The sequence below is a fragment of the Tupaia chinensis genome, unplaced genomic scaffold, assembly GCF_000334495.1.
Source record: "Tupaia chinensis unplaced genomic scaffold, TupChi_1.0 Scaffold145814_1, whole genome shotgun sequence".
Taxonomy (NCBI): Eukaryota; Metazoa; Chordata; class Mammalia; order Scandentia; family Tupaiidae; genus Tupaia; species Tupaia belangeri.
Window position 1 is genome coordinate 2,531,573 of NW_006205672.1, and position 19,397 is coordinate 2,550,969.

The 19,397-nt window shown below is 41.3% G+C and overlaps 1 protein-coding gene across 1 annotated transcript in view; it reads right to left on the reverse strand.

The window, feature by feature from the left end:
• Positions 1-19,397, reverse strand: part of VPS45 (vacuolar protein sorting 45 homolog) — an 86,603-nt gene that overhangs the window by 52,110 nt on the left and 15,096 nt on the right. The window contains exons 8-13 of the mRNA XM_006168488.3: positions 18,195-18,329; positions 17,679-17,792; positions 16,807-16,974; positions 2,458-2,616; positions 1,863-1,970; positions 670-791 (exon numbers count right to left, since the gene is read on the reverse strand). Coding sequence (XP_006168550.1) covers positions 670-791; positions 1,863-1,970; positions 2,458-2,616; positions 16,807-16,974; positions 17,679-17,792; positions 18,195-18,329 — 806 coding nt within the window. The remainder of the gene's footprint in view (positions 1-669; positions 792-1,862; positions 1,971-2,457; positions 2,617-16,806; positions 16,975-17,678; positions 17,793-18,194; positions 18,330-19,397) is intronic.

Here is a 19,397-nt window from a genome sequence, read left to right on the forward strand (position 1 = left end):
CAAATGAAATTAAATAAATGAATAAGTAATTATTTTAAAATATTAGAATATAATTTTTAACTAGGTAGAATGTATATATATTTAAAATTTCAGGTTGACTTAAATAAGTTGTCTGGATAAGTTTTATTTTTATTAGAATTAACTAGTCACTGGATTAAAACGACAACTGCTTCATTTAGTTAATACTTGAAAAGAAAACCATCCTTTTCTCTTGTGTAACGAATGGTCTTTATTAATTAGGTCTCTCAGTTTGTGTGCTGACCACATTTGGCAAAGTCCAGTCCTCATCCAAAATAGTAACAACTTGCTCTGGATGACAATCAAGCAGCAAGTCTATTTTCGGCTTTACTGTTTGAAACTCCAAATGCCAGATGCCATAGAACTGAACCTTAAATGGCATAAGCAAACTGGTCTGAAACTAAAACACAGAACACAAGGATCTGGGGCCTTCCAAACACCTGTTTCTTTATTTTAAAACAAATAAATGTTTCAGGCTTAGCAGGGAAATTCACCTCTAAAAGGGACATATGTAAACCCAGAAGAGTCTCAGAACTGAAGCTACAGGGGAAGGAGGAGCAGAATGATATAATCTCTATTTTTGGTCCTAACATTAAATTTCCTATCTGCTTAGTGTTCCTGTTTCTTATTATTAATCTTCTGTGGCCTTACCTGTCTCTGAGCGTGCTGGGGCCTAGATAAGGGTACAGGTTTTCCTTCAGCTTGCCTTTGATGAGGTGGTCCAGGGTCTCATGCAGGAACGGCTGGTGCTGTGTGTACACATTTTCTACTCCCTAAAACGGGAAATTGGTTCTTATGTCATTTTTGGGAAACTAGCAAGATAACAGTTCATAACATTCACATTAGAAAAAGACAAACACTACACAGAGATATGGGATAGCTTCGAATAGGAACCTTAAGATTTAAAATTGTTTTAATCGACGAGAAATGTTCCAGTCTCATTAAAAACACTCTGTAATTTCAGGCTAACTATTGCAAAAGAATGTGAAAAATGGAATTACTTAAATCCTTTATCATATCCTCATCGATGCTCACTCTTTTGTGAAAATGCTTACTGGGAAGTAGCAAATAAAAAGAAAGATTGTGTAGAGAAGGAGACAGGAAATACTCAGGAAAATGGATAAACTTCAGGAAACATCAGAAAGGCTAGTAGATTAAAACTAATTTTGGGGGGATCAGCAGATGGCATAATGGTTACGTTGCTGGACTCCCACATAGTGCCCATGGTTCAAGTCCTGGACCCAGAGATTTAAAACTCATGCCAGGTGCGTGTGCATGCGTGCTCAAGATCCTGAGAGGGGAATGGAGGAGAAGGGATTGCAGTGTGGCCGTCTGGGGGGTGATTTCTTGCTTTCTGTCTCCCTGTCTCTGTCTCTCTGGCGAGGAGCGCATGTGCCCTATAGCAAAAATCTCTTTAAAAAAAAAAAACAACTAATTTTTTACCATTTTAAGAAAACAGGTTTATATTTTGAAAAGATCAACAAATGTCTGCTATCTCTCTAATTTCCTTAAAAGGCAAACTCTACCTAACAAACTTTAAGTTATAAACAAATGGAATGAAATAGCTGTGACAAACAGAATTGTTTGTCTTTTTGCTCTGAAGCATTTCCTGGAAATACCTCTAGCTATTTCCTGCTCAGCTAATCGGTCCAGTGCTGATACTGCTTCAGTACAGAAAGCACTAAAAGCAAAAGCTGTCAAGAGGATGTCTGCTTTCGTTTCACTGCATTGACGCAGGGCTAAAGCCACAGCAGTCCTGAGGTACTGGAAGACCACGCTCCTTCACATCTGCCTCGGGGGCTTCAATGGTTTCTCAGACAGGAAAGCAGAGGAGCTGTCTCTACCTTCAGGCCTTTGAGGAACTGTTTGGTGATAGCCAGAGGATCTTTGTGGCTGAAGAGGTCACTTCCTCTGACTCGTTTACCACCATATTCAACAACTGCAGACACAAGCTATCAAAAAAAGAGAAACAACTGTTTATTGCTTAGGGAGCAGGAAGCTCAGTTCAAAAGAATGTAACAATTAAGGAAATATAGACACGAGAATATAGAATTACACATTTCTGTAAGTAAAAACAGTATAATTTAGCATTTGTTAAAGTTAAGAATACAGGGACCAGCAAATGGTGTAATGGTTCTATCACTGGACTCCCATGTAGTTGATCACAGTTCAAGTCTCAGACCCAGCACCTTAAAACTCACACCAGGCACATGTATGTGCGTGCCTAAGATCCCGAGAGGAAAATGGAGGAGAAGGGATTGTGGCATGGCCATCCCCCTTGGGGAGTGATTTCTCACTTTCTGTCTCTCTCCCTTTCTCTGTGTTTCTGGTGAGCACATGCGCCCTATGACAAAAACCTCTCAAAAAAAAAAAAAAAAAGCTAAGATACAGTAACAGATTTGGTTCCTGTTTGGTGGCTTAAGACATAAATGCGGTTACCTTTCGATACTTCTCCGAAACACCTTTATTCCTGAGGTCCATCATGAGTCCCGGCAGGCTGTTGCTGCTGTGTCGCTCATAATGCAGAGCGTAGAGCATCACCAGGCGGGCAGCGTCAAACTCTGTCACTTTGGGGTTCTGCAGGAGCCTCTTTACATTCTAAAGAAAGACAGAACTGATTAAGGGCCTTCCATCTAGTGTAGCTTTACCACGCGGCAGAACAAATAATTTAATTCAAGACAGCAGATAACTGGGTTTTTGGAAAAGTTAGGACACATTTTTACATAGAAAATCAGAAAAAAGCCTGTCCTGACTTTTCTGACAACTCAGTACTTCTAGAGTTCCCATCAGGCACTGCGCCAGGCACTGTCAGAGACACAGAGATGAGGTAAAGACAACTCCGGTCCTCAGGGACCTCACAGACCATGGAGAGATAGGGGATGAGACTAATCCATCCTGCAATGAAGCACATTTGTTTTTGCTTTTTTTCTTCTTAAGAATGATTTTATTCACTCTTTATTATTATCATTATTTTTAAATTTGACCAGAGAAAGAGAGAGGGAACATGAGAAAAGCAAGCCACCAGGTCCAGGACTCGAACCAGAAGCTGGCCATGTGGGAGTCCAGTGCCTTTAACCCCCATGCCACCTGCCAGCCCTGCCCGTTTCTTTTTCTTTTCTTTTTTTTTTTTTTTTTTGAAGAGGTTTTTGCTATAGGGTGCGTGCGCTCGCCAGACAGACAGAGACAGAGAGACAGAAAGCAAGAAATCACTCCCCTGGGGGGATGGTCACACTGCAATCCCTTCTCCTCCATTCTCCTCTCGGGATCTTGGGCACACATGCACACGCGCCTGGCGTGAGTTTTAAGCCACTGGGTCTGGGACGCGAACTGCGGTAGACTACGTGGGAGTCCAGCGACATAGCCATTACACCAACTGCTGGTCCCCTCATTTCTTTAGTGTACTTTAGTTCTGTGAGATGGGTAAGCAAGAAAATGGTGTCAGTTAAATGCACAGAGCATATTGGTTCCTACGGAATTTTTCTAGCATGGACAAGCTTCCTCTCGATTAAAGAGAAAGTTTTACCAATAAGTTAAGAATAAAAGATGAAACCCTACATAAGTGTCTTCTGCACAAAGTATCTGGTTTTGTAGTTCCAAGAACTGCTGTATTTTCCATTATCTTCATCTACCAGGGGAAGAGACAAGTGTGAATGGAAATGATGCAAAGATATTCCAACTATGTTAAAAACAAAACAGAACACAATCACAATAAAAAACTGAATGATGAAGAAGGATATTCCATATGGTATTTTTAATTCTGATGAAATCAGTCTCTACAAGAAGCAAATCCAGGGACCAGCAAATGGCATAATGTAACATTGCTGGGCTCCCACATAGTTGACCACAGTTCAAGTCCCAGACCTGGCAACTTGAAACTCATGCTAGGCACGTGTGCTTGCGTGCCCAAAATTCAGAGAGCAGAACAGAGGAGAGGGGATTGCAATGTGGCCATCCCTCCTAGGGAGTGGTTTCTCGCTTTCTGTCTCCCTGTCTCTCTCTGTCTTTCCAGAGAGTGCATGTGCCCTATAGCAAAAATCTCTCTTAAAAAAAAAAAAAAAAGCAGCAGCAGCAAATCTGGAAGAAAATATAAACCCCAGGAATAGGGCTGCAGAGGATGGACTGACTCTATCAGGAGGTGCCAATGCCAGTGGAGATTTAACTGTGCTAGTATTTTTTATTAGGATTATTATTTTTATTAGGGTTCTAATGACAGTCATATAGATATTTTCCTACCTTTTTTTGGTTAGGTAGATTTTAAATGGTCTGTTTATAATCCTCTTTTCCCATAACTCTTATTTATTTTTAGTACATGATTTAGTAGAACATGAGGTTTTTCAGGAACAAATATGCGGTGTTATAACAAAACCATATGTACACGAAAAACAAAACAAAAAACAAAAGCTGAAAAGCAGTGCAGTGGGGAAGAGAGACAGAGTGACGACAAGGCATGTCTGGTTCTTGAGGAGTCAGGAAAGATTTCATGGGAGAGGTGACATTTGCAAAAGGCCCTGAAGAATCGGTAAGAGTTGGAATTCGAAGGAGAGACTGAAAGTAGTGTCACTGTTATTAGGAATAGGGAAATCTACCTAACTAAGAAAAGGAAGAAACGGCTTGGGAAAGGTTGGCCAGAGCCTCGGAGGGCACTGGGTTCTGGGGACATGACTGACATCTGTATGATGCTTTAGGACGTACGAGCTGCTTTCACGTGCATTTGCACACTTCTGCAGTACCTCACGACAACTGTGTCCCAGGTCTAAGAATTCTTCTGTTCATCCTGAATGGGGACTCTGACGATCGAGTGGCCTTCCCAAGTAGCTCCCAAGTAGAAAGCGCCCTATCATTGCCTTTCTGGGGGAAACATTTCACTATCATCATCTTTAAGGGATCGGAAAGGAAGATTTAGATACCACATTCATAAGCCTTTCTGTATTTTTGTTTCCTTTCATGGTAACAGAGTAACTATTTTAGAACATCTGTTTATTTTTAAAAGAATTACTAATTCTATTTTATTTATTATTATATTTGCTATAGGGCATGTGCACTCACCAGAGAGGCAGAGAGAGAGGGAGAGGGAAAGTGAGAAAGCAAGCTACCAGGTCTGGGACTCAAACTGTGGTCAGCCATGTAGGAGTCCAGCACCTTGACTACCACGCCACCTGCTGGCCCCAGAACATCTGTTTAAATGTTCTGTTTCTATTATAATATGAAGACACTTCAGGGTATAAATTATGTAGCAAGTACATCTACACCATTTCATATGTATCTCAATCAGCCTGGCAAAAGTTTAAAACGCGGAGAAATCCTATCTGGGATCTCTTGTCACTTCTCATAGGCACGATGTTTCCTGCCCTTGCAATCACTCTCTTTTTACCTTAAATCTATTCCATTGCTGGCTGACCTGTCTCTGTACTTCCAAGCAAATCTGAGATACCCAAGTAACTATAAACCTGCAGCGCAGGGTGGAGACAAAGGCTACCTGCAGAGCTTTGTTCATTCCTCCTGCTCCCTTTCTAATTACCTTCGCTTGGATCTTGACTCTCAGCTGTTGGCCACTGAGGAATCCACTCCTATTCACTGAGATTTGGGAGTGGTATTTAGATTTCCGGCTTTACTCTTAGTTCTCCCTGGAGGACTTGGCCTAGATCTGACCCAGGATTACTCTGACACTATTTTGACTACATTTGAGCCCTGAGGCCCCAACTCGTGGCTCAAGTCCATCTTGTGGCTAGACTTATCTATTCCCTCATGAGAAGAAACCCGCAGGGGTCCAGCTGCGCGGCCCTGCAGGGGTGTGCTACTCTGACTTGCCAGAAGCCATAGGAAGCACTGGGATCAGTTTCTGGGCCAACCTGTGTCCAAGCTGCCTGGAAAGGCTTGAGGGATCACAGTGTGAATCCCACTGAGGGTGCTCATGTCTTTCTCTCTCTCTCATGAAAAAAAGAAAGAGAGAGAGAGAGAGAGAGAGAGAGAGAGAGAGAGAGAGAGAGAGAGAAAATAAATAAAAGCAGAGCTGTTGTGGGTTTTTTTTTTTTTTGGTTTGTTTGTTTTTCCTCTTTCAGCTGTATCAGTTGTTGGAGAGGCAGGGCCTTTTGTCTACCTCAGTCCCAAGTTATTCTATGACTTCACTTAGGACTGTTTCCCTCATAGCTACTTGACTCATCACTTGACTGGCAGTGGCATACATTTTATTGAGATGCCTCGGTCCTGACCAGAGGAGAGGAGAAAAAAGAATCAGAGAGTTTCCTATGACACAGCAGGTGTGTGCTACATGATCGTACAATCGTATTGCTTCAACAGGGGGATATGTGGATCGGCTCATGGCCTGCTGGTACGGGCCGCCAGGTTCCCACATAGTCAATAGCATGTTCAAGTCCTGAACCCAGTGGCTTGAGAAGCACGCTGGTGCATGTGATGTATGCCTGAAATTCCGAAAGAAGGGAGAGATGAAGAGAGGAGGTGCTTGCTTCTCTCCCTCTTTCTCTGGTGAGTGCACACACCCTCTAGCACAAAGGAGAAAAAGACAGGGGCTCCTTTCTGAGAAATGTGTCATTAGGAGAATTGGTTATCGTGCAAACATACACAAACCTAGATGGCACAGCCGACTGTAACCCTAGGCTAGGTGGCCTGGACCAGCATAATCTCGCGGGGCCGCCGTGACACCGGGTCCAGACTGACTGGAACGGTATTATGCAGCACATGACTGCATGTGTTAGCTGGAAGTATCACTGAATTACATAAGCAAGTTTTTGGTTCCTCTTTTCTTATTAAATTTTCCACAAGCCTTGTGACTATCAAAGGAGAAAAGTACTCTGTCACACAAAAACAATGGCTGAGAAAAGAGCAAAACGGGAAACTACTGTCTGCTTAAGAGGATAGGTTCAAAAACCTCGTGCTGAACTTTAACACTGTATAAGCCTAACCAAGGAATACAAAAATTAAAATTAAAAAAAGCAAAGGCACCGTCTTTGGAGGCATTTCCAGAGGGGATTAACACTCACTTACAATACAGCAATGAGAAAACAATGTTTCTTTTCCATTTAGAGAGTCTCCCATCGCTTCTAGCGGACTAGTTTTCTACGTTTGTGTTCTACCAAAACTACTAATAAGCAGCAAGGAAAATATTTTCATGACATATGTACGTTTTAAATGAATGCTGTACAAATGAAATGAAGTCAGGTCGTCTCCACTGTTCGCTTTACCTTAACCTAGTGACTAGGTCCTTTCCTGCTATCTGCCATCACATGACTGTACTCAACGGCCAGTGAATAACAAAAATACATCAACAGATAAGGACAGGAGATGGAGACGGGAGAAGCCTTCAACAGGCCGAAGTGATGAAAATGAGTATACTCGGACAGTCTGAGAAAACGCTGTTGTGGAACTAGAGAGAGTACTCTGGGTTCAGCTGCAGCCCTGCAGGCAGTAGGGGTGCTGTGGTGCGATGCTCACACCAGACCATGGGAAGGCAGGTGGGTTTACCTGAAGGCGCAGGTCTGCCATGCTGGCTGCTACAAAGCTTCAGGGAGGACCCTGTCTGCCACCCCTTCTTTCTCCCTCTCAGGAAATAAACATACTTAAAAAAAAAAAAATAAGAAAGAGCAGGAGCCTGTAGGTGGTGTGGTTGTTAAGGTGCTGGACTCCCACATGGTTCAAGTCCTGGACTGGTGACTTGCTTTCTCACTTTCCCTCTCTCTGGTCAAATTAAAAAATAATAATAATAAATAAAATTAAATAATTTTTTGTAAAAAATGTATAAAGAAAAAAAAAAAAAAAGAGCTCATCTAGGAGAGATGATAGAAAGCACAAAGGACCTAATTCCATTGTCTGAGTCAGTATTCGTTTTCTTAATGACCAGCTGGTATAAAATCTAGCTTAGTAGTAGGTGTTCTGCTGGTCAACACTGCTTCCCAAAACACTGGCTAAATGCAAGTTTAGAGAAAAAAGAGATAATTTTTACTCTTAATTGATCATAGTAAAACTGTTGGTTCAACATGTCGCAAACAATTGTCTTATGATTTTAATGAGAACTCAAACAATAACAACCCTTCTGAAATCAGGGAGAAATCCACGGTCATTAGTGGACTGAAGACATGTCCTGTGTCCACAGAGAAGAGAGAATGTATAGTGGGCCATGCACACCTGCGGGATTTGTCCCCAAAGCCCCAGGGGGTGCCTGAAACTGCAGGGAGCGCTGAATCCTGTGTGTGTGTGTGTGTGTGTGTGTGTGTGTGAGTGTGAGTGAGTGTGTGTATAAATATATACATTTTCCCCTACACATACATACCTATGAAAAATTTAATTTATAAATTGGGCGCGGTTAAGAGATGAACAACGAATAATAAAACAGAACACTTATAACAATAATACAGTGGGGCCAGCGGGTAGTGTGGTGGTTAAGGCACTGGACTCGTACATAGTCAATTGTCGTTTGAGTCCTGGACCCCGCAGCTTGAGAAATACGCCAGGTGTATACGCATGCGTGCCCCAAATCCCAAGAGGATGGAGAAGGAACTGCAGTGTGGCCATCCTCCCCGGGAGGGTGATTTCTCACTTTTCCTGTCTGTTTTTCTCTCTCTCTCTTCACTATGGCAAAAAGTCTAAAATAAATAAATAAATAAATAAATAAAAATGATATACTGTAAAAAAATTATGTGAATATCAGTCTCTCTCACCTTTTTCTCAAAATACATTTGTTTGTATTTTATTTATTTATCTGAAGAGTGAGAAAGACAGTACTCCGCCCCCGACATGGTCCCAATGCCATGATCCATCTCCAGCCTCAGCCAGCCTGGATCACAGGTACGCACGTGCCTGCTGACACAGGGAGGTCTCTAGTTGCAGTCCCACTGGAGTCCCCTTCACAGAGCACCTTGTTTTACCACTGCTGCCACTGTCTGACCCCCCCACCCCAATATCTTATTGTGCTGTACTTATCCTTCTTATGACGCGTCCATGGGTGAATGAAACTGGGATGCGTAACCACAAAAAAGAGGGTCTACTGTACCATCAAATAAGAATACTCGTAACGGTAACAGGGAATATTTGTTAAAAGCTACAAACACCAGGTACTGAATTAAGTGCTTGGCATTTATTAGCTCATTGCAGCCTTACAACAATCTTTTTTTTTTTTTTTTTTTTTGCTATAGGGCGTCTGTGCTCACCAGACAGACAGAGACAGAGAAATAGAAAGCGAGAAATCACCCCCCAGGGGAGATGGCCATGCCGCAATCCCTTCTCCTCCATTCTCCTCTTGCGATCCTGGGCACGCACGCACACACGCCCAGAGTGAGTTTCAAGCCACCGGGTCAGGAACTCAAACCGTAGTCGGCTGCGTGGGAGTCCAGCAACATAGCCATTACGCTAACTGCTGGTCCCACAACAATCTTTGAAGTAAGTATTACAATTTCACAGACAGAAGGACTGAGGATTACAATGGTTTAGAATTTTTTTAAAGTTATTTTTAATTATTATTATCATTATTTTAATTTGCTACAGGGCACTGGCTCTCACTAGAGAGAGACAGAGAGAGAGAGAGAGAGTAAGTGAGAAAGCAAGTCGCCAGGTCTGGTCTCGAACTGCAATTGGCCATATAGGTGTCCAATGCCTTAACCACCAAGTCACCTGCTGGCTCCGGTTTAGAATCATTTTTAAATTCAAGCCTTCAAAAGCCCAAGCTCTTTGCCACTCCTCTACATCGCTTCGAATAGATCTTTACTGCCTCAATTCTTTTTTAAGAGAGATTTCTGCTATAGGGCACATGCGTTTGCTGGATAGACAGAGACAGAGAGACAGAAAGCGAGAAATCACCCCCAAGGGGAATGGCCACACGGCAATCCCTTCTCCTGCATTGTCCTCTCTGGATCTTGGGCACGCACGCACATGCGCCCGGTGTGAGTTTGAAGGTGCTGGGTCTGAGACTTGAACTGTGATCAACTATGTGGGAGTCCAGAAGCGTAACCGTTACACCATTTGCTGGTCCCTCCTCATTTTTCTAACAAATATTTATTAAGTCTTTGTCATGACTTGAGATCTTTACCCAAGATCAGGATAAAAAAAGGATATGAAACAGACTGGCCCCTCTCTCTAAATGAAAAGCTGTGATATGACAGTGTGAGTGGGGACGGCTCACTGTGGAAGCTGGTATGAACAGTCTTCACTACTAACCAAACGGCTGGCTTCTGGGGACGCGGACATGTCTCAGTGGCAGCACACTGCCCTATGGCACCAGTGAAATTCTTTCTGAATACAATTTTTATTAGCCTACAGGAATAACTTGTTAGAAGAGGCAGCAATTTATAGGTTAATTTTTAGCAGTATAAGAGCATTCAATAAAGCAAACCCCATCATTACTAAAAACCTCAATTCATTGCTCCATGACGCATTATTATCTAAGGTCAAGCCAAGGAATGCTATAACCCATCTAGGGGTCAGGCCCTTGGCATCTGCTCACTATCAAACAAAAGTTCCCTTTATGAATGATTCAAATCACAGTGCCAAAGAAATCCTTTATGATGAAGGAGCCCAAATCAACTGCTTACTATGAAATCTCAATGCCCAGGACAAGAAAACCTTCAAGAGAGAAGTTTTAAAAATATAAAGTAGGTCACGAGTAGAGTTCATTTTTTAAAAAGTGTCTTCTTTTAAAGCCAACCAAAAAATAGAGTTTCGGGTAAGAAAGTACAATAACCTTTTCTGTTTTCCATATGGCACAGAAGATACAAATAAAGGTACTAAAATTGGTTAGTGATTAATTGGTTCTGTTGATTTAAAGGGACAAAAATCACATGATAAAGCAATATAAGAAAATTTAAATGTAGTTACAGGATGAAACTTTGTTTTTATATAATAAGAGGCAGAAAACTCATTTTACTAAGATAAACATAGGGGAGCCAGCAGATGGTGTGGTGGTTAAGACTCTGAACTCCCCTATGGCCAATAGTGGTTCAAATCCCAGACCTGCAGCTTGCTTTCTCACTTTCTGTCTTTCTCTGGTGGGTGCACATGCCCTATAGAAAATTTAAAAATAATAATAAATTAAATTAAATTAATAATTCTTTTTTTTAAAAAAAAAAAGTAGGAACACTTCTATTAGGCCCACAGAACAACTACAAACTATTATTAGCAGTATTGTTTAAAGTTGGCCAAGTTAAACAGAGAATAATATATCTTTACAAAGGATACTATTTAAACTTCTTCTTCTCTCTCTCTTTTTTTTTTTTTTTTTTTTTAAGAGACAGGGCCTTATTTTGTCTAGACTGGCCTTGAACTTTTAATCCTCCTGCTTCAGCCTCCTGATGAGTTGGGAACACAGACACGTGGTACCATGCCTGGCTACAAAATATACTACTTAGTAATAATAAATGAATCATTATGTTCTACTCTGCAACAGTGTTGGAGATACATAATCAAGTGAGAAAACAAAATACACAGCTCCATGTATAGTATAGTACTATGTGAATTTAAAAGAGGAAATTATGTTTCTCTCTCTTATGGAAGAAAAACTTTTATTTGTTTTATAGGTTTTGCCATAGGGCCCATATACTCATCAGAGGTAAGGGAGAGACAGAGAGAGGGAAAATGAGAAATCATCCCCCAGGGCAATGGCCACACTGAGATCCCTTCTCCTCCATTCTCTTCTTATGATTTTTGAGCATGCACACATACGTGCCTGGTGTGATTTTCAAGCCACCAGGTATGGTACTCACACCATGACTGGCCATCTGGGAGTCCAGTGCCTTAACCATCATGTCACCTGCTGGTGACAGAAAGAAAGGAATTTAAAAGAGGAGACAGAGACTTGAGAAACACCCTGGGCAAGGGGTGGTTTGCATGTGTGTATGTACCCCACATCCTGAAAGGACGGAAAAATGGAGAAAAGACTGCAGTGTGGCCATGCCCCATTAGAAGTACTTTCTCCTTCTCCCTGTCTCTCTACCTCTCTCTAGTGTGTATGCCCTTTATCAAATTAAAAAAAGAAAATAAATAAAATTTTTAAATTAAAAAATAATTAAAAAAAAGAGGGACACACACATACATACAGAGAAACTTGCACATACAGGAATAACTATAAGGATGCATGTGAAATTATTAATATACTCAGTTTTTTAAAGAATTTATTTATTTTATTTATTATTACTTTTTAATTTGCTATAGGGCCCATGCACTTACCAGAGAGAGACACAGAGAGAAAGAGAGGGAAAAAGAAAGCAAGAGAGAAAGAGAGAGAAAGCAAAAGCAAGCCACTTAGGTCTGGGACTCGAACCACAGTTGGCCATGTGGGAGTACAACGAGTGCCTTAACCACCATGCCACCTACTGGCCCTAACATAGTTTTTACCATGCAACTCTTTCACCAGGTACTTATCTTTCTTTTTTTTTTCTTTTTTTCTTTTTTTGGAGAGGTTTTTGCTATAGGGCGCATGCACTCGCCAGAAAGACAAAGAGAGACAGAGAGACAGAAAGTGAGAAATCACCCCCTCACCCCCAGGGGATGGCCTCGCCATAATCCCTTCTCCTCCATTCTCCTCTCAGGATCTTGGGCACACACACAAACACACCCAGTGGAGTTTAAGTCACTGGGTCCGGGACTCGAACCGTGGTCGACTACATGGGAGTCCAGCAACATAGCCATGACACTAGCTGCTGGTCCCACCAGGGACTTATCTTTTGAAGAATTAAAAATTAATACTTTTTTTTTTTTCAAAGAATTACTTATTGAGACCAGCAAATGGTGTAATGGTTCCATTGCTGGATTCTCACATGGCCAATCGTGGCTTGAGTCCTGGACCTGGAGACTTGGCATTCATGCTGACTGTGTCCTGTGTGTGTGTGTGTGTGTGTGTGTGTGTGTGTGTGCCAAAAATCCTGAGAGGAGAACAGAGAAGGGAATGTGGCATAGCCATCTCTGCTGGGGGGTTATTTCTCACTTTCTGTCTCTCTCTAACTCTCTGGTGAGCCCAAGAGCCCTACAGCAAAATCTCTCTCAGGGGAAAAAAAAGGAAAAAAATTATTAATTTAATTTAACTTATTATGATTACTTTAAATTTGCTATGGGGCATGTGTGCTTACAAGAGAGAGAAAGAAAACATGACAAAACAAGCCTCCAAGTCTGGGACTCGAACTGCGGTTGGCCATGTGGGAGTCCAGCGCCTTAATCACCACACCACCTGCTGACCCCAAATTTAAAACAACTTAAAAATAATAAAGTCAACCTAAAAATTGAGAGTTCCTTGTGATGATTTAAGAACCAGGGACAAAATTAAAACAGAGATGTCAGAAGCACTTTTCATAAATACTAGGTTGTCTGGTAAGTCATGACATTTTTCTGTTTTTCTGTGCAAAAATGCATCACAACTTTCCCAACAACCTAATATGAAGCAAACAGCATCTTTATGATTTTAAAAATGGTGGTGTTTTAGAGGAATTCCTGATAAACATTTTAAAAAATTGTAAACCAATCATGATAAATCCCAGTAAAGAACTTAGTGTAACTAGAGCGCCCAAGAGTGTATTTCTTTCTTTGGTTAAACCATTTTTTGGGGGGAGTGGGGGAGGTTTTTGCTAGAGGGCACATGCACTTGCCAGAAAGACAGAGAGAGGCAGATAGAAATAGAGAAATCCCCCCCCAGGGGGGATGGCCACGCCGCAATCCCTTCTCCTCCATTCTCCTCTCGGGATCTTAGGCACGCACGCACACACACCAGGCATGAGTTTAAGCCACCAGGTCTGGGACTCGAACCATAGTAGACTACGTGGGAGTCCAGGGACATAGCCATTATTACAATTGCTGGTCCCATGTTATACCATTCACAAAACAAATTCTACTCGGAGGAAGGAAACCATCACAGATAAAGCACCTGTCACATGTAAAGAATTTTACACATTAGTGAATCCTCAAAACAACCTGAACATTTGAAATCATTACCCCTGAGGCTTGGGAGAAATGTCATTTTCCCAAAGAAACTTTGGTAAGGAGACAGACTATGATCCTGGACAGCCTGGCTCCAAAGATTGTGTTGCTTTCAATATATTATGTTGGCTTTATTTTCTAAAATAAAGTAAAATTGAATCAGGAAAAGAAAGAAACTAAATTTTAGAATGTAGGGTCCTATTAACAAGGAAATGTGCTTTTTTATAAGTGGCTTAGAAATGGCCCTCTTCCACTGGACTCTTAATCCTAAATTAATTATTTGTCAGTGACGCAGCATATTTCTCATTTCTCAGGAACCTTGGCATTATCTCTGATTGCTCTGTCTTCCTCTGCTTATATCTAGTCTGTCATTTCATTGTTTTCTCACTTTGAAATGTCTCTCAGATTGGTCCCTTCCTGTACATTTTTGCGACTATCACTGTAAGCCTACGAGCTTCTCTGACTTTAGTTTTTTCAACTCTAAAACATCCTTGCTAGATTAAATTTCCTAAAATACTGCTTTCATTTCATCAACTCTCTACATAAGATCCTACACTGGGTCACTTTGCTTAGCTCAGCAAGTGTAAATTCCTAATGAAGCTTCTTCACAAACTGGTTCCTGTCTGCCAATTCAATTTTACCTCCTGTTTCTCTTCTACACCCACTCTTGACAGGTCAAATTGTTTATTATTTTCTGCATACTTTTGCATCTTTGTTTTTGCTTTTATCCTGGACTGACATCCTCCTCCGAATTCTAGTCATTCTTTTTTTCCTCTACAGGGCCTGTGCACTCACCCGAGAAAGAGCGAGGGAAAGTGAGAAGGCATCCCTGAGGGGGATGGCCATGCTACAATCTCTTCTCCTTCATTCTCCTCTTGGGATTTTGAGCACGCACGCACAGGCATCACGTGTGTTTTTCAAGACTCCAGGTTCGGGACTTGAACTGTGGGGTTGGCCAGCTAACCACCATGCCGCTGGCTGACTGTCTCTTCATTCTTTACCTTCTCTAAGAAACTGTTCCTACTAACCTCTAATCCTGTTATAGTCAACAGCACAATTTTTAAAAAGTATTTATTTAATTTTATTTATTTATTCATTTATTTTAATTTGACCAGAGAGAGAGAGAGAGAGAGAAAGTGAGAAAGCAAGCCACCAGGTCTGGGACTCAAACCACGGTTGGCCATGTGGGAGTGTCCAGCACCTTAACCATTACACCACCTGCTGGTCCCAACAGCACAATTTTGACTTAATTAAATATCTTTTTTTTTTTTTGCTATAGGGTGCGTGTGCTCGCTAGACAGACAGACAGAGACAGAGAGACAGAAAGCGAGAAATCACCCCCTGGGGGGATGGCCACGCCACAATCCCCTCCTACATACTCCGCTTGGGATCTTGGGCATGCACGCACACATGCCTGGCGTGAGTTTAAGCCACCGGGTCCGGGACTCGAACCGCGGTCGACTACGTGGGAGTCCAGCGACATAGCCATTACGTTAACTGCTGGTTCTTTAATTAAATATCGTGAAACATATCTATGGGCTGGGTGGTGGTGTGGAGGTTAAGAGACTGGATCCCACATGGCCAGACACACAGTAGTAGAACTGGCCTGGGCACAATTCATGCTGGGCATGTGCACGTACATGCCTGACATCCCAAGAAAAGACTGGAGAAGAAGGTACTGTAGCATGGCCATCTCCCCTTGTGTCTTTCTCCTCCACTATAGTGTGAGATCTTTGAGGGAAAAGATGATAACATATTTATCTTTGTACTCCTAGATCTTAAGAGCATATAGCAAGCATTCATAGGTTTATGGAATGAAAAGTAGACTTTAATACAAACAAAACAAACAAACAAAAACCTCAATTAACTAATGCAATTTAATATACATTACAGCTGTAAAGTCTTGTTAATGACTCTGTGATAAAAACATTATTATAAAGCTTGAGTATCCATTATCCAAAACACTTGAAACTAAAATTGTTTCTAATTTTGGATTTTTTTTCAGATTTTGAAAATTTTGCATATATATTATGAGATGTCTTGGGCATGGGACTCAAGTCTGAACACGAAATTCACTTTTTTATTAAACTTTTTTCACTCACAGTAGGCAGTGTGCTCACACACAAGGGAGTGAGCGAGAGAGAGAAGCACCCTTGACAAGGTCTGGTCACACTGCGGTCCCCTCTCCCCAGCCTTCCAGGCTGTCAGAACCCTGCGCACTTGCCGGTGTTTCAGGTCCACCTGGCTGGGGATCCCAGTGGTGATCGGCCATGCCTCCTCCAGCACTGCAGTCCAGTCTATACGGATTACACTACCAGGCTGGGCTAAAATTACTTTCCTATTTGTATACATAGCCTAAAGGTAACTGCATACAGTAATTTTGGGTAGTGGTACTTTGACTATGGTCCATTACATGAGGCCAAATATGGAATTTTCCACTTGTGTTATCAGGTTCGAGCACAAAAAGCTTTGGATTTTGAAACATTTCAGATTTTGGGTTTGCGGGGTACTCAATCTGTACCTGATTTACAGATCAGGAAGCTGGCTCAGAGATTAGGCCAACAGCTCCAGGTCACAAAGCCAGTGAGTGGTAAACCAAACACTAAAACCCAGATCTTCTGATTCTAGTCCCGTACTCTTTCAAAAACAGACCAGGCTGCCCTCGTAAATACTCACTTAACTGATTGAACCCTCAAGGACTGCACGTTATAACTCTACTGTGGCTCTTACTGCAAGTCTATCTTAAATAATATTGTGTTCTTCTCTCAACTCCTTGTTAGCAAATGTTCCACGCTGGTGAAGGATTACTTGCCTTTGCAGCTCTTGCTCTGCCTGGCACAGTGCCTTACACATAGTAGGTGGTCACCAAATTAGACTGACCTGGAGAGCACTGGAATGATCATTTTGACAGGCTAGTTCTTGCTCAGTTTCTGAAACCTCTAGCAGATTCCGCTCACTGACCAACCGAGACAGTTCTCCAACCACAGTCACGTGCTTTGATACAGTTCCAGACATTTTCTTAAACTGTGGATAGTTCTCAACAAAGGCCTGTCATGGGGGAAACATCAATGGAAGGTTCTATTATTTTTTTGACTGAGGATAGACATATATGAAGAAGGGAGAAGGGGGGAGAAGGGGAGAGAAGGGGAAAAAAGGGAGAAGAATGAGGAAGGAGAAGGAGGAAGGAGAAGGAAAAAGAAGGAGGGAGGAGGAGGAGGGAAGAAGAGGAGGGAAGGGAAGTGGGGGGAGGAGAAGAAAGCAGAGATCCTTTTTCTGTCTAGACTAAGGCACCTACAACTCTCAATCATGTGGTATTTTGTTATACTTAAGAGAAGAACTGGGGCCAGCAGGTGGTGTGGTGGTTAAGGTCCTGGCCTCCCACATGGCTGACTGCAGTTCAAGTCCCAGACCTGGTGGCTTGCTTTCTCTGTGTCTCTCTCTGGCCAAACTGAAGAATAACAATAATAAATAAAAATCAAGTAAATAAATCTTTAAAAAAAAGAGAGAGAGAGAATTGATATCAGACTGAATCTTTATGGTCCAAATATGACTGAAGAATAGAAAAAAACACAGTTTATGATAAAGTTTTTATTATATTGCTTACTACATATGAATATAACAAAAAATATATTTCAAACCAAATGAAATGAATCAAGGTAGAAATAGGACCCAGAAGATTCCAGAAGTGTTGCTTACATGTATAATTTCAATGTGTTTCACATGCTAGTCATCCATGTACATGTTTGACTTACCTTCATGTCTGCTATTGATTCTAGTTTTTGCTGTTCTTTTGGTTTCTTCTTTTGAAAGTCTTCCATGAGATTCTTTATATTGCTACCAATCTCAGCAAAGTTCAGGTACATATTCTGTGAAAAAGGGAGTAGGAAGCACAGATCATCAACTAGTCTTACTTTCAGTCCATTTAAAAGAAGTGAAAAAGAATCTTGAACACAGAAATGAAGGACAAGAAAATTCCATCCTAATTACCAAACTTGGACATCAGCCAGGACACTGGTGATGAATGCCATTACTATTCTCTCAAAGAGCTACTGGAAGGAAGGGAAGCAAAGACTCTGTGAGCTCAATGAAAAAAGACTGCGACAAGGTCAGAATCCGAGTCTTCTGCCTCCCCTTGAGATGCAGCCCATCTATGGGAGGCCTTCACCATCCTTTCACATGAAATCCCATGCCGGCCCCATTCTCACAAGCTAATAAGGAGCTTCTTACACGAAACAACTACAAAGCAATTTTTTAAAAAATCCACCTACATTAGCATAGAACTCATCATTTTCAGCAGACAGGACCACCTCTCTTAAGTCTTTACTGATTCCCGGCACTCTGGAGAGATTGATGTGATTGTTGTTTATACCTAGTAGTTCGTGGACCATGGCCTGGTACGTCCACTAAATAAAGAATCATGACCAAAAAAAAAAAAAAAATCAGTAAAAAGACAAAACATGGAAATAGTAAATGTATAGGAAAACACATAAAAATTGGTTATGTTCTTAGCAACTAGTTTTTACATGAAGATTCTCTATTTAGTTCAAATCTTATTAATATTACTGCTATAATAAGCAATATGATTGTCATTAATTGGTTAAACACCCAAAAGTCAAAATACTTTTAGATTTTACACTTTTGGAACAAAGGCAGTAAGATTAATATTCTTGATAGAAAGAAAACAAATTAGATCTATCATTAGCTCCAGTTTTTGACTGTGAATTAAGGGTATATTTTTGGCTTCACAGATAGGGCTATATTGGTACTGCAGTTACAAGCTGTACCATTTCCTGTACGCTTCTGTGGTTTTCTGCAGCATGAGACGTGTGTGCTTGCAGATCTGAGTGGAGCTATATTTATCCTGGGAACACTAATATTATCAGAAAAAAAAAAAACCCTTGTGAATTGATCAAAACATTGGCATATTCAGAAACTTGCCTCTGAATTCACTTTATTTAAAATTTTGACCTTATAGATGAATTGTGAAGAAGGACTGGTCACCAATCTTACAAAATGTGAATTTATTTGGTAAAACTAGAAAGAAGAAACCCCACAATTTTGCCTTCTCACCATTTAAGGAGTAGATCAGCTTTAGTCATAGGCTTGTTAGACTAAACTAAGTATTTTCCAGCAAATTACTTTCTAAATCTAGGATGTAAATGCTAGAAATATTTATATGCATAATTTATCTTAAGCAAACTAGATTAGTAAATAATTTAAGAGGTTATAAAAGAAGGTACTTTAGGAGCCGGCAGGTGGCATGGTGGTTAAGGCTCTGGATTCCCACATGGTCAACTGCTTGGTTCGAGTCCAGGGCCCAGCAGACTGAAAATCATGCTGGGCATGTGTGTGTGTGTGTGTGTGTGTGTGTGTGTGTGTGTGTATCCCCAAAACCCAAGAGGAGAGTGGAGGATAAAGGATTGTGGTGTGGCCATCCCCCCTGGGTAGTGATTTCTCACTTTCTCTCTCTC